At 37.2% G+C, this 19,870-nt stretch overlaps 2 protein-coding genes across 4 annotated transcripts in view; both read left to right on the top strand.

Moving 5' to 3' along the window:
• Window positions 1-12,671, top strand: part of SNURF (SNRPN upstream reading frame) — a 22,237-nt gene extending 9,566 nt beyond the window's left edge. Inside the window, exons 3-4 of one of the 2 annotated variants that reach the window (XM_032835945.1) lie at window positions 6,635-6,761; window positions 12,557-12,671. In XM_032835945.1, the coding sequence (XP_032691836.1) occupies window positions 6,635-6,740 (106 nt within the window). In that variant the 3' untranslated portion in view covers window positions 6,741-6,761; window positions 12,557-12,671. Of the gene's footprint in view, window positions 1-6,634; window positions 6,765-12,556 lie in introns of those variants that run through there. The other variant, XM_032835944.1, reaches the window with a different exon arrangement.
• SNRPN (small nuclear ribonucleoprotein polypeptide N) lies at window positions 6,671-19,870 on the top strand. 2 transcript variants are annotated; one of them, XM_032835943.1, is made up of 7 exons: window positions 6,671-6,790; window positions 13,944-14,095; window positions 16,728-16,839; window positions 17,268-17,420; window positions 18,897-19,035; window positions 19,463-19,588; window positions 19,693-19,810. In XM_032835943.1, exons 2-7 carry the CDS (start codon window positions 13,965-13,967, stop codon window positions 19,728-19,730), a joined length of 699 nt encoding a protein of 232 aa, XP_032691834.1. In that variant the 5' UTR covers window positions 6,671-6,790; window positions 13,944-13,964; the 3' UTR covers window positions 19,731-19,810. The 2 variants fall into 2 exon arrangements, with proteins under 2 accessions (XP_032691834.1, XP_032691833.1); XM_032835942.1 differs by lacking the exon at window positions 6,671-6,790 and adding an exon at window positions 12,589-12,704 and having other exon boundaries at window positions 19,693-19,870.

Here is a 19,870-nt window from a genome sequence, read left to right as displayed (position 1 = left end):
GGGCTCCCTGTTCAGCAGGGAACCTGCTTCTCTCTCTCCCTCTGTTTCTCCTGCTTCTGCTCTCTCAGTCGTGCTCTCTCTATCAAATAAAATCTTTTTTTTTTAAGATTTACTTACTTATTTATTTGACGGAGAGAGTGCACAAGTAGGCAGAGCAGCAGGCAGAGGGAGAGGGGAGAAGCAGGCTCTCCACTGAGCAGGGAACCTGATGCAAGGCTCTATCCCAGGACCCTGGGATCATGACCTGAGCTGAAGGCAGCTGCTTAACCGACTGAGCTACCCAGGCACCCCTCAAATAAATAAAATCTTAAAAAATACTTGAAGTGTATACATTTGTTCCTCTTTGTTTTTTAATTTAAAGATTTTATTTATTTATTTGACAGAGAGAGAGATCACAGGTAGGTAGAGAGGCAGGCAGAGAAAGAGGGGGAAACAGGCTCCCTGCTGAGCAGAGAGCCCAACATGGGGTGCATTCCCAGGACCCTGAGATCATGACTTCAGCCAAAGGCAGAGGCTGAACCCACTGAGCCACCCAGGCACCCCCATTTGTTCCTCTTCTTACATAGGATATCTACACATAGATACACACACTTTTATTTTTTTAATTTTTTCAAAAGATTTAATTATTCATTTTAGGAAGAAAAAGAGTGTGAGGTGGAACTGGGGGAGGACCGGAGAGAGAGAGAAAATCTCTAGCAGACTCACTACCAAGCATGGAGTCAGATGCAGGACTCCATCCCAGGACCCCAGATCATGACCCAAGCCAAAATCAAGAGTTAGACACCTAACCAACTGAGCCACCCTGATACCCTCCGACACTTTTAAATTTAGGTTTCCAAAAGGGGGATTTTAACAAAATATACCAACATTTTGAATCACCTGATACATAGTATTTATTGGATTTTCTATTTTATTATTATCACAAATCTTGACAGAATCAGTATGTAGCATTCTTTTTATTTTCCTAAAGCTATTTTAGTTAGTTATTATCCAAAATTACACATATTAAAAGTACATGAATATTGTCTCTTTATAAAACACATAACTTTGAGATAGAAAGTATCTGTTTCAACTTGCCATCTGTCCTTTCCCCTTCCCTCCCTAGAGAGGATCCATAGATATGTGGATGTCTATACTTTCATACCTTTTCCTGTTTATGTGTATGCACACATGGAAGGGGGGAGAGGAATGGAGGCTTACTTATAATCTCTTTACATATGCAATATTTATTGTTCTGCAACAATATGTCTTGGGGATCTTGCTATGTCAGTACATATAAATACCTTATTTTAGAAATTGTAGAATATGGGTGGTTTAATAATTTCATTTATCATTAGCTTACTGATAGATAGGTTTGCATTTCTTAGCTATTATCAACAAAGATAAGGGCAGTCAATTTGAAAGTTAATATTCTTTAATATTAATTATTTACATTTTATTTCAGTTCCTCAAATACAAAGCTTTTTAAAAAAAGGCTGTTATAAAATGGAGGTAAAATTTTGTCTTCTATTTCTGTTATTTTCTTATTTTATATGGGAAAATTGCAATGTATTCACTTGCACAGTTTGAATTACTGGTGAGGCTAGCAATTTCCCCATTTTCCTTGTTTGTTTATTCTTCTGAGCTCATTATTCTTTACATTTTTAGTTTGGGAACTTCTTTAAAAGAAGTATCTTCTGAATGGATATTCTATATAATTTGTTCTATTTTTTAAAAGATGTATTGGTGATGGATACTAAGGAAGGCAGAGATTTCATGGAACACTGGGTGTTATACACAAACAATCATGGAACACAACATCAAAAATCAATGATGTACTGTATGGTGATTAACATAACATAATAAAAATAAAGTAAAATAAAGATAAAATAGGTTCTAACCAACAAAAAAATAAATTAAAAGATTTATTGAACAAGGGAGAGAGCATGAGCCATGCACAAGTGAGAGGGGGTGGGACAAAGGGAGAAAGAATTCTCAGGGAGATTCCCTGCTGAGCATGGAACAGAGTTCAATCCCATAACCCTTAGATCCTCACCTGAGCCAAAATCAGAGAGTTTGGCCACTTAACCAACTGAGCCACCAAGTTGCCCTATAATTTGTCCTTTATAATAGACCTTTTGCCATATTAATTTTCTCTTGTATGGTAATGTCTTTTGTAACTTAAAAGCTTTCTTTAAAAGATTTTATTTATTTATTTGACAGAGAGAGACACAGTGAAAAAGGGAACACAAGCAGGGTGAGTGGGAGAGGGAGAAGCAGGCTTCCCACTGAGTTGAGAGCTCAATGCAGGACTCAATCCCAGGACCCTGGGATCATGACCTGAGCCAAAAGCAGATGCTTAATGACCGAGCAGCCCAGGCATCCCGTATAACTTCAGAGATTTTAAAAGTGCCATTTTTGGGGCACCTGGATAGCTCAGTGGGTTAAAGCCTCTGCCTTCGGCTCAGGTCGTGATGCCAGGGTCCTGGGATGGAGCCCCACATCTGGCTCTGCTCAGCAGGGAGCCTGCTTCCCCTGCCCTCTCTCTCTGCCTGCCTCTGCCTATTTGTGATCTGTCTGTTAAATAAGTAAATAAAATCTTTTTTTAAGATTTTATTTATTTATTTGACCGAGATCACAGGTAGGCAGAGAGGCAGGCAGAGAGAGGGGAGAAAGCAGGCTCCCTGCTGAGCAGAGAGCCCGATGTGGGGCTCAATCCCAGGACCTTGAGATCACGACCTGAGCCAAAGGCAGAGGCTTTAACCCACTGAGCCATCCAGGCGCCCCAGTAAATAAAATCTTTTTTTTTTTAAAGTGCTATTTTTACCCAGGTCCTCTGGAAGTATCTTAAGGTTGTTTAGAGATTGCAGTTGAGGGGTGCCTGGGTGGCTCAGATGGTTAAGTCATGATGTCCAGGTCCTGGGATGGAGGCCTGAGCTCTGCATCAGGCTCCAGCTCAGTGGGAAGACTGTTGCTCACTCAACTGCTCTGTCTCTCTCTCTTAAATGACTAAATATAATCTGAAAAAAAAGATTGTAGTTGAGGTATAGGGGATTCTTTTGAAGGGGGATTCTTTTGTTAGTGGATAATGGTTTTATCGTAGTTAAATTTTGTTAGAGCCTTTATCTTGCGCAGGACTAGTGTGAACCAGCATAATAAAATCTCATAACTATCTCTAAGCCCTCTTTTAGGTGTCATTTTCTTGTCCAAATCTATGGAAACATTTTATTGCTTTCAAAGAAGAAATAAGTTCATTTCCTAACCTCTGCTGTTTATATTATATATAAATACTATAGGGTGCTAAATGGGGGAGGGGAGTTTCGAGTTAGGGAAATAGTGTAATTTCCCCAGTCATTTCTCTCATTTTGAGAGTAAGTGTATTATAAAATGGGTAAGCAGTATTGTTACTTGCTAAGCTTTGCATACTGATACGTATGCTCAGAATTCTCTCAGTATTTGGATAGTAGTTAATAGCTGTAGTCTGTTTATTTTAATGATAACTCATCAATATATATCCCACATTTTCCCAGACCATAAGTGCTAAAAGTCAGTATTCCAGAGAAATTGTGTGGTACTGGTTATAATGCTAGTAAAGATTTGCTATTCATGTTCCATCTAAGATACAAAGTAAAATTGAATAAAAACCAAAACGATGCAGACAAAACCTCTCGTAGACCAACAATTAATGTTAATAGAAGCTTGTTGGTTTTTATTCTTGGAATTTATGGTTGTACCATCTTCCAATAGATCTATCAAGTAAATCAGTTTTTGATCTTTGGGGCTGGTGAATGTCTTTCCCATTTCTTGATGTATTATAAATTTGAGATAATTTGGAGATGGGGGCTGGAGAGTCTCCTGGAGAGTATATTTTATGCATCTTTTTGGATGTGTTTCTAAATTATATTAGCGTTTTATGAAATGAAATCCGTATTGCATTTTATTTTCTCAATTCTAATTTAGTCTACAGCTGGGTTTCAGGTTAACTAAGAGGAACACTCCAACAGGAGTTTTAAAATGCCAAAGAATATATTTTTTTTCTCTGAAACACTTCTAGAATCATATTAGGTGAGACTCTTAGTTGCCTTTTGGAAATAAATAAGTAAATAAAATAAAATGGGACAATAAAAATGGGACAGTTTAAAAGCATGAGCAGTGTAATTCAGATTCTTAATGGAGCTAGTGCAGATCTGACATGTTAAGGGTACAGTACCCTCCCTAAGATTACCTTCAGTGCAGAGACCAATTGCAAGTCCTCGAGTTTCCAGGCCGCTTGCACTTCTGAACATCCGGATAGAGATTCAGGGTTTCCACTGTTTCCTCAGGTTCCATAATTTGTTGGAATGATTCACAGCACAAAAGAAAAGCACTACGCTTACTATTAGTGATTTCTATAGAAGATACAAATCAGGATAAGCCAAACGTAGAGACTCCTAGGACACGATCCATAACTTCATGACCTTAGGTTGTAATACTCTCAGCTCATCCGTGTATATATATATCACCAACCAGGAAGCTCACCAGAACTTTGGGTGCCTTCTAAAGGTTGTTTTTTTTTTTTTTAAGTATTCATCATCACTAGCCATCAGGGAGATTCAAATCAAAACCACATTGAGATACCACCTTACACCAGTTCGAATGGCCAAAATTAGCAAGACAGTAAACAACCTGTGTTGGAGAGGATATGGAGAAAGGGAACCATCTTACACTGTTGATGGGAATGCAAGTTGGTGCAGCCACTTTGGAGAACAGTGTGGAGATTCCTCAAGAAATTAAAAATAGAGCTTCCCTATGACCCTGCAATTGCACTACTGGGTATTTACCCCAAAGATACAGATGTAGTGAAAAGAAGGGCCATCTGTACCCCAATGTTTATAGCAGCAATGGCCATGGTCGCCAAACTGTGGAAAGAACCAAGATGCCCTTCAATGGACGAATGGATAAGGAAGATGTGGTCCATATACACTATGGAGTATTATGCCTCCATCAGAAAGGTTGAATACCCAACTTTTGTACAACATGGACGGGACTGGAAGAGATTATGCTGAGTGAAATAAGTCAAGCAGAGAGAGTCAATTATCATATGGTTTCACTTATTTGGGGAGCATAAGGAATAACATGGAGGACAAGGGGAGATGGAGAGGAGAAGGGAGTTGGGGGAAACTGGAGGGGGAGATGAACCATGAGCGACTGTGGACTCTGTTCAATCTGTGGGTTTTGGAGGGGCGGGGAGTGGGATGTTGGGTGAGCCTGGTGGTATTATGGAGGGCATATATTGCATGGAGTATTGGGTGTGGTACATAAAAAATGAATTCTGGAACACTGAAAAGAAAAAAAGATAAAAATTGAAAAAGAAAAGAAAATTTCATGTATTTATTTGAGAGAGAGAGAGAGAGCATGGGTTGTGGGTGGAGGGAGTGGCAGAGTGAGATGCAGACTCCCTGCTGAGCAGGGAGCCTGACATGGGGCTTGATACCAGGACCCCCAGGACCCCGGGATCATACCTTAGCTGAAGGCAGATGTTTAACCAACTGAGCCACCAAGGCACCCTGTCTTCTAGAGTTTTTATTAGAATTTCATTATTTAAACATGATTGAATCATTCAGCGTGGGGTTGAACTCCGTCTTCCTTGATGCCATCCCTTCCCAAGAGGTCAGGTCCATGGCCCTACACTCTAATCACATACTTGCTCTTTGTGGCTTGGCCAGCCCTTATCCTGAATCCTCTTGTTAGCATTAGCTCAGGTGTGATCCAAGGGGCCCATCAAGAATAATGAAGATATTTCTATCACTTGGTAAATTTGAGAAATTAAAGATTACTTCCCATGAGCCATAGGCAAAGTCCAACCTAATTTGTTATTATATAACAGAATGTTTAAAGTGTATTTAAAAACAAGGAAAATCGTGGAATACCTTTTTTCAGGCCCGTTTCCAAATGTAACTACTATTGAGTAGTTTCATAAATAGACACATACATATATACAATGCATATGTGTGTGATACATACATACACACACACTTAGCAAGAACAGAATTGCTGGTGATTTATTTTTATGCTTGACTTGTTAGCCAGCAATACTTCTAAATCATTATTCATGGAATCAGATTCACAGCCAAATAACTGATCCATAGAGATATGTTGAGGACTTTTGTCTGGAATTCCCTTCCAACTAATAGGTAGGTAGTTTATATAGTTCAAGAACCTAAAAGCTTGGGCTCTGGTATTTCCTTGTTTCAGATGGTTACTCCTTGGAGTATTCAGTATGGCTAACAGCCTTAATGTCTTGCCGGAAATGCCTTAGCAAATGCCTCCTTCTTGCTAAGGGTTAAAGAATTGTTTTCAGATAGGAAAGTGAGTGATGCATATGGTTCTGATGTTTTTTCCAGAGGGTTTTTTAAAACAAAAGAACTTTTTTTTTAATTTTAAAGTTTCTTTGTGTAGTATCCCCAAAGTAGTAAGTGTCCTTCTGTTCCTTGCACGTTCTGTGTACAGAGACTCCTGTTTCTTCTTATAATATCTTTATAAGATAATGGGAAGTTCTGACCCCAATTGAGGCTCTCCTTAATGTAAGGATCTACACATTTTCTTTCATATTGTTATCCTTTTAATTTTCTCTTTCCATTTATATTCATTTTAATGTATTGTGCTCTGGTCATAGGTGTCAGCTGTACCCAAGGAGATCTCAGCAGCAGCAAGTACCTGTGGTGGATTTCCAGGCGGAACTGAGACAGGCATTCTTAGCTGAGACACCAAGAGGTGGTTAAAGCAGTTATTGGAACATCCAGGTAGCTGATTTCCAAGTGAAAAAAACCAGGTTAGAATTAATTCAGTAATGGTTAAAAATAAATAAATAATGTGTTTGGAGGTCACTTAATTATTTGGGATGTGTTGAAATAAGTTTTGTTCTTAAAAATATCCTAATCAAAATTAAATAACTGTTCTTATTGTAGGCACATTGCAGAAAGATCAAAAAAGTAAAATCAAGCAATAGGACCTTGGTCGTCTTAATCCAACACTTAGTTTCCCAGTCATTCTAGTTCATGCTTTTTAGGTGGTTTTATTTGTGTCTAATTTCTGTTGATTTTCCAATTAATATTATATAAACATACTGCATTATAAATAGCTGCTGAATGTCCTGCTAGTGAAAGCTTTGTAATTATCATTTGTGAAAAACTTAATCTTTTTCCTGGTAGTTTTAGTAAAGCTTCAGTGAACTGCTGAGCATAACATATTAGGATCATCTCCTTTGATATGCAGATGTTAAAATAAACTAAATCAGAAATATAAGCTTAGGTACATTTTCTAATTGTATTACGAAGTATTAGTCCCTGTTACCCTGAAAAAAGGGAATACCAGTTACGATATACTTTTACCTGCATTGATTGTTTTAATTACATTATCAGTTTTGCCTGCGGAATTACAAATACATACCACATTCATAATCAAATAAGTTAAATAATTTTCCATGCATATTTACTAATTATCCCTTTTTTGTTTTGTCTTTTTCACTTTTTTTTAACAATGTATTTGAATCAGCTGACAATGTCACTGTATTTGATTCAGCTGACAATGAAATAAAATTGTTATCCATGATATTTTCAATGTGATATAGATTTATTTATAGTCTGTCTTTTTATGTTTTATGTGACCTTTTTTAAATTTTAAGATTTGAATACCTGTAATCCAAAGGGTTTAATATACTTTTTAGAAACCAAGAGACAGTTTTATAGATGAGTTTATTCTAGATTTTCTATTTCTGTTAGTGTATTACCTCTTGACTCAAATTACTTGGGCCTGTTTATAGCCACTATTTTGGTATTAAATTAAAAGATAGAAACAAATTTTCTAAGAAGAATTCTCCCCAGCTGAATCCTGTACTCAGCATTCTCCAGTGATTACCTGGAGCTGATTACAGGGCAGTGGACTTTATTTCAAACAGTAGAATCTGAGCATTGTCCCCAGCTGTTCCCCCAGAGTAAAGCCATTTTTAAGTGATTAAGTGAGAACAGATTTTTTTTTAAACCAGGAATTTTTTTCTCTTCATTGCAGTTCGTATACTCTTACAGTTCCTAAGTATAATTTAATTAATTAATTTATTTATGTGGGGCTCAAACTTAATGACTCTGAGATCCAGAGTCACATGCTCCACCAACTGAGCCAGCCAAGCATCCCTGTAATAATTAAATCATACAGTATGATCTTGCATATAGGATCATCTGATTTTCTGATCTTATGTTTTATTCTAGTCTCAAGTGTTTGTTAACCAGCACTAGTTTCTAGGATTATTTTAGCTATACCAGAGGTTTCGCAAAGGAAATTTTAATTGGCACACAGCCTTGTCCTTTCATTTGTGTATGGTCTGTGGCTGTATTTGTCACTACAGAATATTGAAGTAGTTGTGACAGATTGAATGGCAGGCAAAGCTTGAAATACTATCTTTTCCCTTAAAAGAAAGTTCTCAGGCATCTTTCTTAGAGAATCACATTTAAAGATGAAAACACCAAATTGAGATAATAGGGGGTCTAGTAATATTATAGAAGGTGGTGAAGAGAAAGGGCTTATTAGGAAGGAAGGTATATGAAAGTAAACATTAAAGGGTAGGGAACCAGATAAATTTCTAGGATAAAGGTCTAAGAACCATATTAAAGAATTATATCTAAAGAGTAAATGTAGATTGGGTAGTTTTTAAAGACATTTTGACAAGTGTTATGTTTCCTTTTTTACAATATACATCTAAAGCTTCCAAGTGATAGACAAGAAAAATGGGGAGGTAAACCAAAGATTTTAAAACCCATGTTTAAACCACAGCATAAGGTTGAATTAAAAAAGGAAAAATGATTGAATTTTCTATCATTTTGCCCATTTGCTTTTTTTAGTTGGAATCATGCATTTAAATAAGTTGATTTTGTGTTTATATCACTTAAATGTATATCACTAATATTTCTTCATTTTACTATAGTCAACATAATTATCATTTGTAATGAATAAATGCTAGTTCATTCATGATTTACTTTTCCCTTGTACTTGTTTTTTTCTTTTTTTCTAGTTTGCTATGCTTTATAAATATTCTATATTTTAAAGATACATTTGGTATCCTAAATTTATTGGGATAAGGATCCAGTTGTGCAGGGTATACATATTAGTATGACTCTTAAATGTTTTGTTACATTGCTTTGTGACAGCATCATAAGCATTGTTGATTACCATCAAGGATAATTACTACTAGCGCTAGTTTCTCAGTATCATCTTTGTGTGTCTTTTTCTTTAATAAATAAACAGTTCCAAAAATGGAAAATGTCTGTGTGTGTGTGTGTGTGTTTGTGGTTTTAATTGGCATTGCTTTGTGGGTGAGTACTTTCCCATTTATGTGTGTTTTCTCCTTTTAATTGTTTAACTTCTATGCACATTTTCTGTGAGGGGTGTGATATTTTACCAGATTTGAATGAGCACTAATGCATTACCATTATTACATGATTTCTCATTTGTTGTATGTATCTTGGCCAAGTTTGAGCATCTTATCATTTCACTTATATTTTTATATTTTTCACTTATATTTTTATAAAGTTTAATCATTTGAAAGTCCAGACTTTCCAAAAGTTTAAGAATTTTTCCTATGAGGAATCTCCGGGCCCCAGTCAGGAACCTGGGGCCATTTATTTGCTTACATGGTTTTTTGATGTAAGGAGATTTATCGTAACTGCTAATTCATCATTGCGGTGTCATGTTGCTGCTCTTATGCTCTACTTCATGAAGGATTTTGTTGTCATTTTTTATGGAGATAAATTTGATCAATCTCTTAAGTGAAACATCCTTTCCCTTACAAGGGTTCAGGATTATGGTTTGCTAAATTTAGGGAACTTACTAAATCACTTCAGTCAACCTTTAATCTGAGTTGTGAGTAAAATGTGTATCTCTTACTTATATAGAATATTTTATTTTATATTACACATCCGTGTTTCCAGTTCTTTAGTTTATGACTCAAATCTCTAGGTACATTTTTATACTTGGTAACTGGCTAACAACATCTAGTAGATGTGGGAAGGGTTTGGAAACTCAGACAGTTTCGGTGATGGACAGAAACAGTACCGACTGGCTTTCCATTTTACTCTTCCACTATACAAAGAAATGTTTTTTGGATTTGTTGGTTTCTTATAGTTAAACCATGAATTAGGTCGATGGTTATGTGTTCACTGAAATGCCAGTTGGGACAGAACATTTAAACTGAAGCTGATAGGGAAATCTGTACTCAAATCTTTTTGGCATTTGAAGGTAAAAGTCTTTTTTCTGAATTTTAAATTTTCATTGGAAAGGTGACTGACTACAGATTTTACCTTAAATGCACATTTGATGCTGGGTCCCATTACACCCTTACATAAGAAACTTTTCAGTGATTATATTTTTTCCCTTAAATGAAATCTTGAAATCTAAACCTACATTTTTGTTGTTGTTGTTGTTGTAATAATCACGGTCTTGTGGCTTAGTGTCTCGTAGCATGTCTCCATTGTTGATGGTAGAGGGGGTGTACTCCAGTAATAGTGTCTTGTTGAATGGTTAGCATTATTTGTTTTTGTTTTATTTTTTCAATAATGGCAATATAAAAAGTAATGTTACAGACTTTGTATATTATGTGAAGGTCTTGACTTTTTACATTTTAAGAACAGCTCTATTGATATATATTTTATATACTATAAAATGTACCCAATTTTTTCATAAATTTACTGACTTTTGCAACCATTGCCAGGTACTTTTAGGATGTTGCATTACCAAAGTAAGATCCTTCATGCTCATTTACATACATTCTATTTCCACACCCAACTTCAGGTTACCATTTAATTTGCTTTCTGGGGGTGCCTGGGTGGCTCAGTGGTTAAAGCTTTCGCCTTTGGCTCAGGTCATGATCCCAGAGTTCTGGGATCAAGCCCCGCATTGGGCTCTCTGCCCAGCAGGGAGCCTGCTTCCACCTCTCTCTCTCTCTCTCTCTCTCTGCCTGCCTTTCTGCCTGCCAAATAAATAAATAAATAAAATAAAATAAAAAATAAACTATCTTTAAAAAAATAATTTACTTTCTGTTTCGATGTTTATTTGTTTTCCATTTCTATAGATAATTTGCTTTCTTCTATAATAGATTGCTGAAGACTTTATTTTGTAATAGATACATATTAAAAAATAAAAATTGCTAAAAGAGTTGCAAGTATAGGATTGTAGACTCTGCTTCCTAGATAATGCTGTCAGGATTAAGAACATCTATATTATAGGCCTTAAACTACTCCTATGTTGGCTAATTGAATTTAAAATAAGAAGAAACTACAATTTTTGGGGAGGGGAGCGTGCATTAGTATGATGATTTGAATAGATCCTTTGAGATCTTTACATGCCACTTTTATGCAAAATGTTATTTCATGTACAAATATTGGATGCTACAGAAGGGGTTATCCCTGATGTCATTGTATCTTTAAAGATGTAAATTAGGTAGATGGGAGAAGAAAAAAGTGTATAGCTATTATTGTCGGTTAAGATAAATGTTAAGAGGCATTCCTGGGTGGCTCAGTCTGTTGAGCATCTGACTTTGGCTCAGCTGACATCAGGCTCCCTGCTCAGTGGGGAGTCTGATTCTTCCTTTGCCCTTCCCTGCCCCCACCCCCTGCTTGTGCACGTGCATGTGCACAGTCTCTCTCAAATAAATAAATCCTTTTTAAGAAAGAGAAGCGTGGACAGTGTTGAGGATATAGGTAGATTGTCTTTCAGAAAAAAGGCACAAATGGTGCATGGCAGTTTTCATTTGGAGAACAAAGTTTAGGAGATACTCTGAGTAATGATGAATTTATTTTTTAGACAATATGGTACTCCGAATTCTCATATTTAACTACCATCACATTTTTGTAATTACAGAGAAACATCTACATCTTACCACTTTAACTGAGTTATTTCTTTCATACCATTCTGTTACCTTCTGATCTAGTGTCCTGTAGTTCCACATGGAAAACTGTATCATCAAAACAATAAGGTAAAAGAAATGGTTTGAGGATACAGTTCACACTATATTTTTTTTATATCCTGAAATAGATAATTCATAATTTACTTAAGCAGTGTACATTGTTGTTTGAAAAGTGCCTCTATTGAAAACAGAACAGTTTTACTAGAAATGTCTGTATTGTTAAAAGTAAAATTATATCAGATTATGTTTATGATATGGGGTTACTTCTATGCATAAAACCAAATTCCCATTCAAGTCTAATTTGTGTATTTACTTTTCAAATAAGTATAATTAGTAGCTTGAGACCTTTTCCAGTTTTTACTCTGTTGGTTGCCAGACTTAAGAGCATTTTCATTAGTATATTGGGAAAAACAACTTTTATCATAATGCATATTTTTTGACTGCTAAGAAAGTTGCCCGTATAGTCATATAAACAAACGGGGGAATTAAGGTGAGGGAATAGTGAAATTTGGTATTCACTTGGTGGGTGTAAGAACATGGGAAGTGTTTTGAACATGTCTGTTAAAATGGTTTTCATGAAAAATTGTCTGCCTGTTTTTAAACATGGTAGATCGCAGTGCAGCTAGATCATGCTTTCCTCTGCAGGCTCCCATCTACTGTTTGAAGCTTCTGCCCCAAGCTTGCATTGTTTATAGGAGAACCTGCGTCATACCTTTATCTGTAGCCTTCCCTTAGGTCTTAAGGATCCTGAAACCTTCCTGTGGACATTGGATTTGGTGGAACAACAACCATGGTAAGGTGTATATTAAGACAGGAGGGTGAAAAGCTACTGGAAGGACCTAGTATAATGGTTTAGCAGAGTGTGGGGTATCTTTGGGTTCTTAATGTTAGAAATAAGAAATCAGTCTTTAAGAGATGGTATCTCATTGTATGAAGTATCAACTGAAGAACAGCAATGTCTGTCCTCCTATAGTAGTGATAAAGTGGTTGAAAATGTCTTAAGGAGGGATATTACATGTGAGAAAATACAGAAGAGAGTTTTCCTTATGACTTAAAATAGTAAGAGACCATCCAGTGGATAGAAGACTCAGGTTATAATAGACATAAATTCTACATTAAAGATGGAGGGGTTTAGCAATTCGGGGCAGGAGAAATTCATAATAATAAACAGTATCTAAAGAGATAAAACACCCTAATAATCTGTTTTGTCATTCTGTTAAAGTTTAGATTACTTATAGCCTATATTCCCGACAGGAAAGATATCTTAAGGCAGCAAAAATTGATTTGGAAAGTGGAAGGAATATTAGATTTTATGATAGCTTGTGGTCTTCTTAAGGACTACAGTATATAAATAGAGATACAGTATTATCAGCATATTAAAATTTCAGTAGAGTGGGTGATTTAAGATAAATATATTTTTAGAAGTGACTTAGTAGGTTAAATCAAACTGAAAAAGGTTTGAGAAACAACTGTTCCAAACTCTGAAGGGGAGGGGATGTGGTGTGATATAACTAGGATAAAGGTCTTCGGGGAACTAAATAATAGTTTGTGTTTGCATTGGGTCAATGGGAATTGGAAAGTTTCTGATGGAGGTAGGAATTTCCCACTGTTTGGCTATAGGTCTAGGGGAAAAGAAATACTCCATAGTGTTGAGTGTTCTGAAAGAGAGTGGGATTTGGGATTAAAATTGGGAAAGGAGACTAATTAGAATGATAGAATACTAACATGAAACTGGGTTTGTGACTCTGTTGGGGAAGAAATGTAGTTAGGGAAATATAGTTAGGATGATGGGAGACTACACTTGATACATTCTGAGAAGTAGAGGGTTCCACAGAGGAGTATAGTTGTTCTGGGCCTAAATTGGGTCCAGTATCTTGAGACTGAAGGGATTTTTGGAGAAAACAAGGGAGGCAGGGTGTGTTAAGGAAACCAAGTTTGGATTGACAAAGGAATAGGGAAGACATGGTGGGGAAGTTATAACGTAATTACAAACTGGCTTATGACTGACTGACAACTTTCTTATTCCTTTCAGACTGTGGGAAAGAGCAGTAAGATGCTGCAGCACATTGACTATAGAATGAGATGTATCTTGCAAGATGGCCGAATCTTCATTGGCACGTTTAAGGCTTTTGACAAACATATGAACTTGATCCTCTGTGATTGTGATGAATTCAGAAAGATCAAGTAAGACCATTCTGGGTTTGGTTGGTGGGAGAATGAGGGAGAGGATAATACGAATAAGGAATTATAGAGGATAACTATTAAGGGAGGAGGAAAAATGTGGCAGGGCTAATCTATTGCCTCACACCTAAACCATTACTGTATTGGATTGGGGTCTCCCAGTCTTAAAGTCACTGTATTTACACTACTGTTTTAAGTTTGCAAACATACATGAACTTAATTTGGAATAGAACTCACAGTATGAACAGAGTATCTACATTTATTTAAAAAGTTATGAGATGGGGCATCTGGGTAGCTCAGTGGGTTACGCCTCTGCCTTCCGCTGAGGTCATGAATCCAGGGTCCTGGGATCGAGCCCCGCATCGGGCTCTCTGCTCCAAGGGGAGCCTGCTTTCCCCTCTCTATGCCTGCCTCTCTGCCTACTTGTGATCTCTCTCTCTCTCTCTCTGGCAAATAAATAAAATCTTTCAAAAAAAGAAGTTAGAAGATGTTATTAATAGGTCAGGTTCTGCAGCATTCCTGAGGGAATCTTAAGGATAACTGTCATGGCTGGCACAACAAATCGACCAGGATCGTGAGGGTAAGAGGATGAAGAAAAGAACTCAAGAAGCAGAGAGATGGGGGCAGGAGGAGCACTGAGGAGGATGTCCAACAGTGCTAAGTTTATTTAAAGCATTAAGGCCATATATATAGTGATATTACAATAGGAGAAGTAGTACATCTGTGTCTAGTTAAACAACCACGAGTTCCCATAATAAGTTTCACAATTAACTATAAGCAGACCTTGTGACGCCAAACGGGTGATGCCAGTATAATTGTTCTGTATTGATACAGCAAACCTGAAAGTAATTTATGGGCTGTACTAGGGCAGCAAGGACCAGCCATGAACTTATGACCCCAACCGAATTGTTCTCATTAGTTCAGCAAGCGTGTGGGAAGTCACGTAGGTGAGCGCACAACACATAGTACAGACCCTTTCTCAGTGCTACTCAACATTTCCCATCCTAAACCTTTTGTTAGGTTATTCAGACTTTAAAGGAGGCACAAGTCAGGGCCTGCTTTGGTCCTCGTCTCAAGCCTTATTGCGGCCTCCCACAGATAACAATTCGGACTTGGTGGTAGAGGAGTTTGGATATGATTAGAATACTCCAGGCTAAGTTCAACATTTGTTCTACTAGCTTCTTTGCATGTTCCTTGCTTTGGCCAAATTCATCATGTGCAGTATTGATTTGGTGTCCATTCTTAATTCTTTTTGCTTATTGTATTTATCATTTGCCCACTTCATTTCTTCAGGAATAACCTTTATGTTTATGCCTTACCGTATTAGGCTACCATCTTTATACCTGTGACCAGGGAGCTTGCTTTCACAGGGTGCTGTTGACTATCTGCAGCAAGATCACAGAAATTGGTGGATCTTAATGGCATCCTATTTCCACTCAGTTGACTTTTTTCATTCAGAGGAGTTGAGTTGGTGCTTGTAATACCTCTGGACATTCAAGATGGCTTTGTTTTAGGCTTTTATCATGGGGTAGAACTTGTGAGGCATCACCCTGGATTCTTGGCTTTATTTACTTTATTTCCACAGTCATTTATATCCAGAAGTTTAATTTGCCTATTTCATATAAGTTTTATTAAACATGCAGAAAAAGATAATGCTCAGCATGAGTTGTCTGCTGTACTCTTTTAAGTCTGTTCCTCTCAGGCAAAAAACATATTCAAAAACCTATTCCACATCTTTCCCTTTTCATGTATTTTCCGTCTCCTCCATGCACACCAAGTAGGATTATTTCAGATATTTTAGGATGGTGGCATGTTTCAGTGCTTTTTCTTGTGTGTAAATAATCCAGATTTTTCCCTAAAATACAAATTCTAAAGGCATTTGAGAGTTTTAGGCATATTAATTTCTGTTTCACTTTTCTCACTAAGATACAAGGATAATTTCACATGCATAATGCTTCAAACTGCGCATTATTTTCTGATAATACTTAGTGAGGATTGTTGAATGACATTGTCAGTTGATTTTACCCATATTACATAGTATATGCCTCATGAATATGTGATTTTTGCTGCTGACAGTTGTGACTACACAAGTTTTTTTTTCAATTTTGTTTTTAATTATAGTTATTTTACTTTATAGTTATATTATGTAAGTGGTAATGCCAATAATGCATAGTCATGTCTTATTCAAAGCCTTTTTTTTTGCCTTTATCATTTGGTATGAACACACTGCCTCTTATTGTTACTGTTTTAGTTGTCTGTCATCCAGATTTACTTAAAATATGATTTAAAAAAATTACTAACCATGTTAACATGAAAACACAGTACAATTTACTTGTCTTAAAAGTTTTAGCTGCATAATTTGCATTTTGTTTAATGAGGCAGAAATTAATATTGCTGAAATAAAACATTGAGGTAACATTCTGAAAAATTTTGATAGGAAAGGGGTTTACCATTTATCCTTATATGTCAGTGAGTCTAGTGGTTTTGTATTGGTCTTTGTTTTGTCATAACTTAGTAATAACTTAGTAACTGAGCATGAATATCTTCCATCAATTATTGTCTTAGTTGATACCTAACTTAAATTTTAGTGAGTCATCACTAATTTAATCTCAACAATGTTTACTTTGATTTATAGGCCAAAGAATGCTAAGCAGCCAGAGCGTGAAGAAAAGCGTGTTTTAGGTCTGGTGTTACTACGTGGGGAGAACTTGGTATCCATGACTGTGGAAGGACCACCCCCCAAAGATGTAAGGAAGCTGTAGGGTAGGACAGAACATTAATATGGAAGGACATTAGATTATTTGAGATGTTTGCTAAATGAAGGTACAATAAGGCATAATAATAATACACATTTGTCAAGTAAGATGTGCCCAGCACTTAATGTCAGTTCTTACTTTGCCATATATGGTGATAAAGGACTTTTCAATGAATTATTCTATGTGCTGGGACTACCTATCTAAGGGTGGGAGTGATGGATTTATATGTACTAAAAATTTGACATACATACTTTTAATGTGTTGAATGCCTCCATGGTGTACTTGTTTATTCCTTTGAATATGGAACTAATACAAACTAGATGATGTGAGAAAATAGTGGGAGGTAGTGATATTTTAGGAATAAGATTATTCATGACATTGGTAAATAATTTGATTTCAAATAATTTTTCTTGTTTCAGACTGGAATTGCTCGGGTACCACTTGCTGGAGCTGCAGGAGGTCCTGGGGTTGGCAGGGCAGCTGGCAGAGGAGTGCCAGCTGGTGTTCCAATTCCCCAGGCTCCTGCTGGATTAGCAGGCCCTGTCCGAGGGGTTGGGGGGCCTTCCCAACAGGTGAGGAGATAGGAGAAGGTTTTATATTATTTAGAGAACATGTCTAGAGGCCGAATAGATTTAAAAGCCTGAGTGCACATCCTATACCATGTAAGCAGCATATGTTGTAGAAGGTGATGAAAGACAAATACACATTAGGAGGGGAAAGGATTAAAGCTACTTTGATAAGAGGAACTTAGCAGAATGGGTGAGTAAAGAGAAATATGGATTGCTAAACCAGAGTTGAGGGATGCCTGGGTGGCTTAGTGGGTTGAGCCTCTGTCTTCGGCTCAGGTCATGATCTCAGGGTCCTGGGATCGAGGCCTGCATCAGGCTCTCTGCTCAGTGGGGAGGCTACTTCCCCCAATCTCTCTGCCTGCCTCTGCCTACTTGTGATTTTTCTCTGTCAAATAAATAAAATCTTCGAGAAAAAAGTTGAAAAAATGTGAAAGGACTTAGTAGGTTAAAATAGGGAATGTATTTGGAAAACAGTGTGGAGATTTCTTAAGAAATTAAAAATAGAGCTATGCCATGACCTTGCAATTGCACTATTGGGTATTTACTCCAACGATACAGATGTAGTAAAAAGAAGGGCCATCTGCACCCCAATGTTCATAGCACCAGTGGCCACAGTCGCCAAACTGGAAAGAACCAAGATGCCCTTCAACAGAAATGGATAAAGAAGTTATGGTCCATATATACAATGGAATACTATGCCTCCATCAGAAATGATGAATACCCGGGACACCTGGTGGCTCAGTGGGTTGAAGCCTCTGCCTTCGGCTCAGGTCATGATTCCAGGGTCCTGGGATCGAGCAGGGAGCATGTTTCCCCCTCTCTCTGTCTCTGCCTGCCTCTCTGCCTATTTGCGATCTGTCAAATAAATAAATAAAATCTTTAAAAGAAAAAAAGATTTAAAAAAATCTTCCTGATGAAATTATTTAAAAAAAAAAAATGATGAATACCCAACTTCTGTATCAACATGGATGGGACTGGAAGAGATTATGCTGAATGAAATAAGTCAAGCAGAGAGAGTCAATTATCGTATGGTTTTTCTTATTTGTGGAGCATAAGGAATAACAGGGAGGACATGGGAGATGGAGAGAAGTGAGTTGGGGGAAATTGGGAGGGGGAGATGAACCATGAGAGACTGTGGACTCTGAAAAACAAACAGGGTTTTGGAGGGGGGAGGGGTGAGAGGTTGGGTGAGCCTGGTGGTGGGTATTATGGAGGGCACGTATTGCATGGAGCATTGGTTGTGGTGCATAAACAATTCTGGAACACTGAAAATAAATTAAAAAATAGTAATAGTAAAAGAAAATAAGGAACGTGGGGTTTTAGGAGGATGTATGAGTGTGTTAAGATTTTTGAAATGAAAATGGGAGAAATACAAAATTATTATATCATATTTAATAGGCCATGGTATCCACTGATTACTTTGTTTAAATAATGTGAGAATATGCCTTACCTTTACAATATCTGACCATGCCTTGTCAGGTAATGACTCCACAGGGAAGAGGCACTGTAGCAGCTGCTGCAGTTGCTGCTACTGCCAGCATTGCCGGAGCCCCAACTCAATACCCACCAGGTCGGGGGACCCCACCCACTCCTGTCGGCCGAGCAACACCACCTCCAGGTAAGAAATTGATAATAAAAAGTAAGAGAATTTGATATTTATCTATATAGATATCAAATACATATGTGTGTGTGGTGTGTGTATGTGTATGTGTGTAATGTTATGTGAAAAAATTATATTTTTGGGAGGAAGTGATGACAAAAAATATTCTAAGAACATACTGAACTAAGAAACAGCCCAAGTACCTAACTAGTTGCTTAGGTTGTTTCCCACTTTTAAACCTCTTTTTAAGTAGTTTTTAATGAAAAGCTGTGGATTCTTATTAATGGGGTTGGGAATGGCTTACATGGTAATGGTGCAGGAGAAATTGTTCAACCCTCTACTTAGTATCTGGGCACATTTCTCTAAATATTATCTTGTATTTTATTCTATCATCTTAGCTGAGCTTAATTATGAGGTCTTTATTTCTACCATTTTTCTTCTCTAGGCATTATGGCTCCTCCACCTGGTATGAGACCCCCCATGGGACCACCAATTGGGCTTCCCCCTGCTCGAGGGACACCAATAGGCATGCCCCCTCCAGGAATGAGACCCCCTCCACCAGGAATTAGAGGTGAGTGGCTACGCTTTTGTGCATTGGTGCCAGCTGGGCCCTTTAATATTTATGTGATGTTTTTTCTAATGGTCCCATGGAATTTTGCTTTTTTTTCCCCCCAGGTCCACCTCCCCCAGGAATGCGTCCACCAAGACCCTAGGATACCATTGATCATTCTTAAAAAGTCACTTTTTTCCCTGCGATGTGTCTTGTGAAATTGTGTAGAGTGTTTGTGAGCTGTTGTTCCCTCCCTGCTGCATTAATACTAGCTAATAAATGCACAGAGCAATTAAACTGCGA

The sequence above is a fragment of the Lontra canadensis genome, unplaced genomic scaffold, assembly GCF_010015895.1.
Source record: "Lontra canadensis isolate GAN:19392208 unplaced genomic scaffold, GSC_riverotter_1.0 scaffold89, whole genome shotgun sequence".
Taxonomy (NCBI): domain Eukaryota; kingdom Metazoa; phylum Chordata; class Mammalia; order Carnivora; family Mustelidae; genus Lontra; species Lontra canadensis.
The sequence above is the reverse complement of the archived record's forward strand: the minus strand, read 5'-3'. Positions and strand labels throughout refer to the sequence as shown.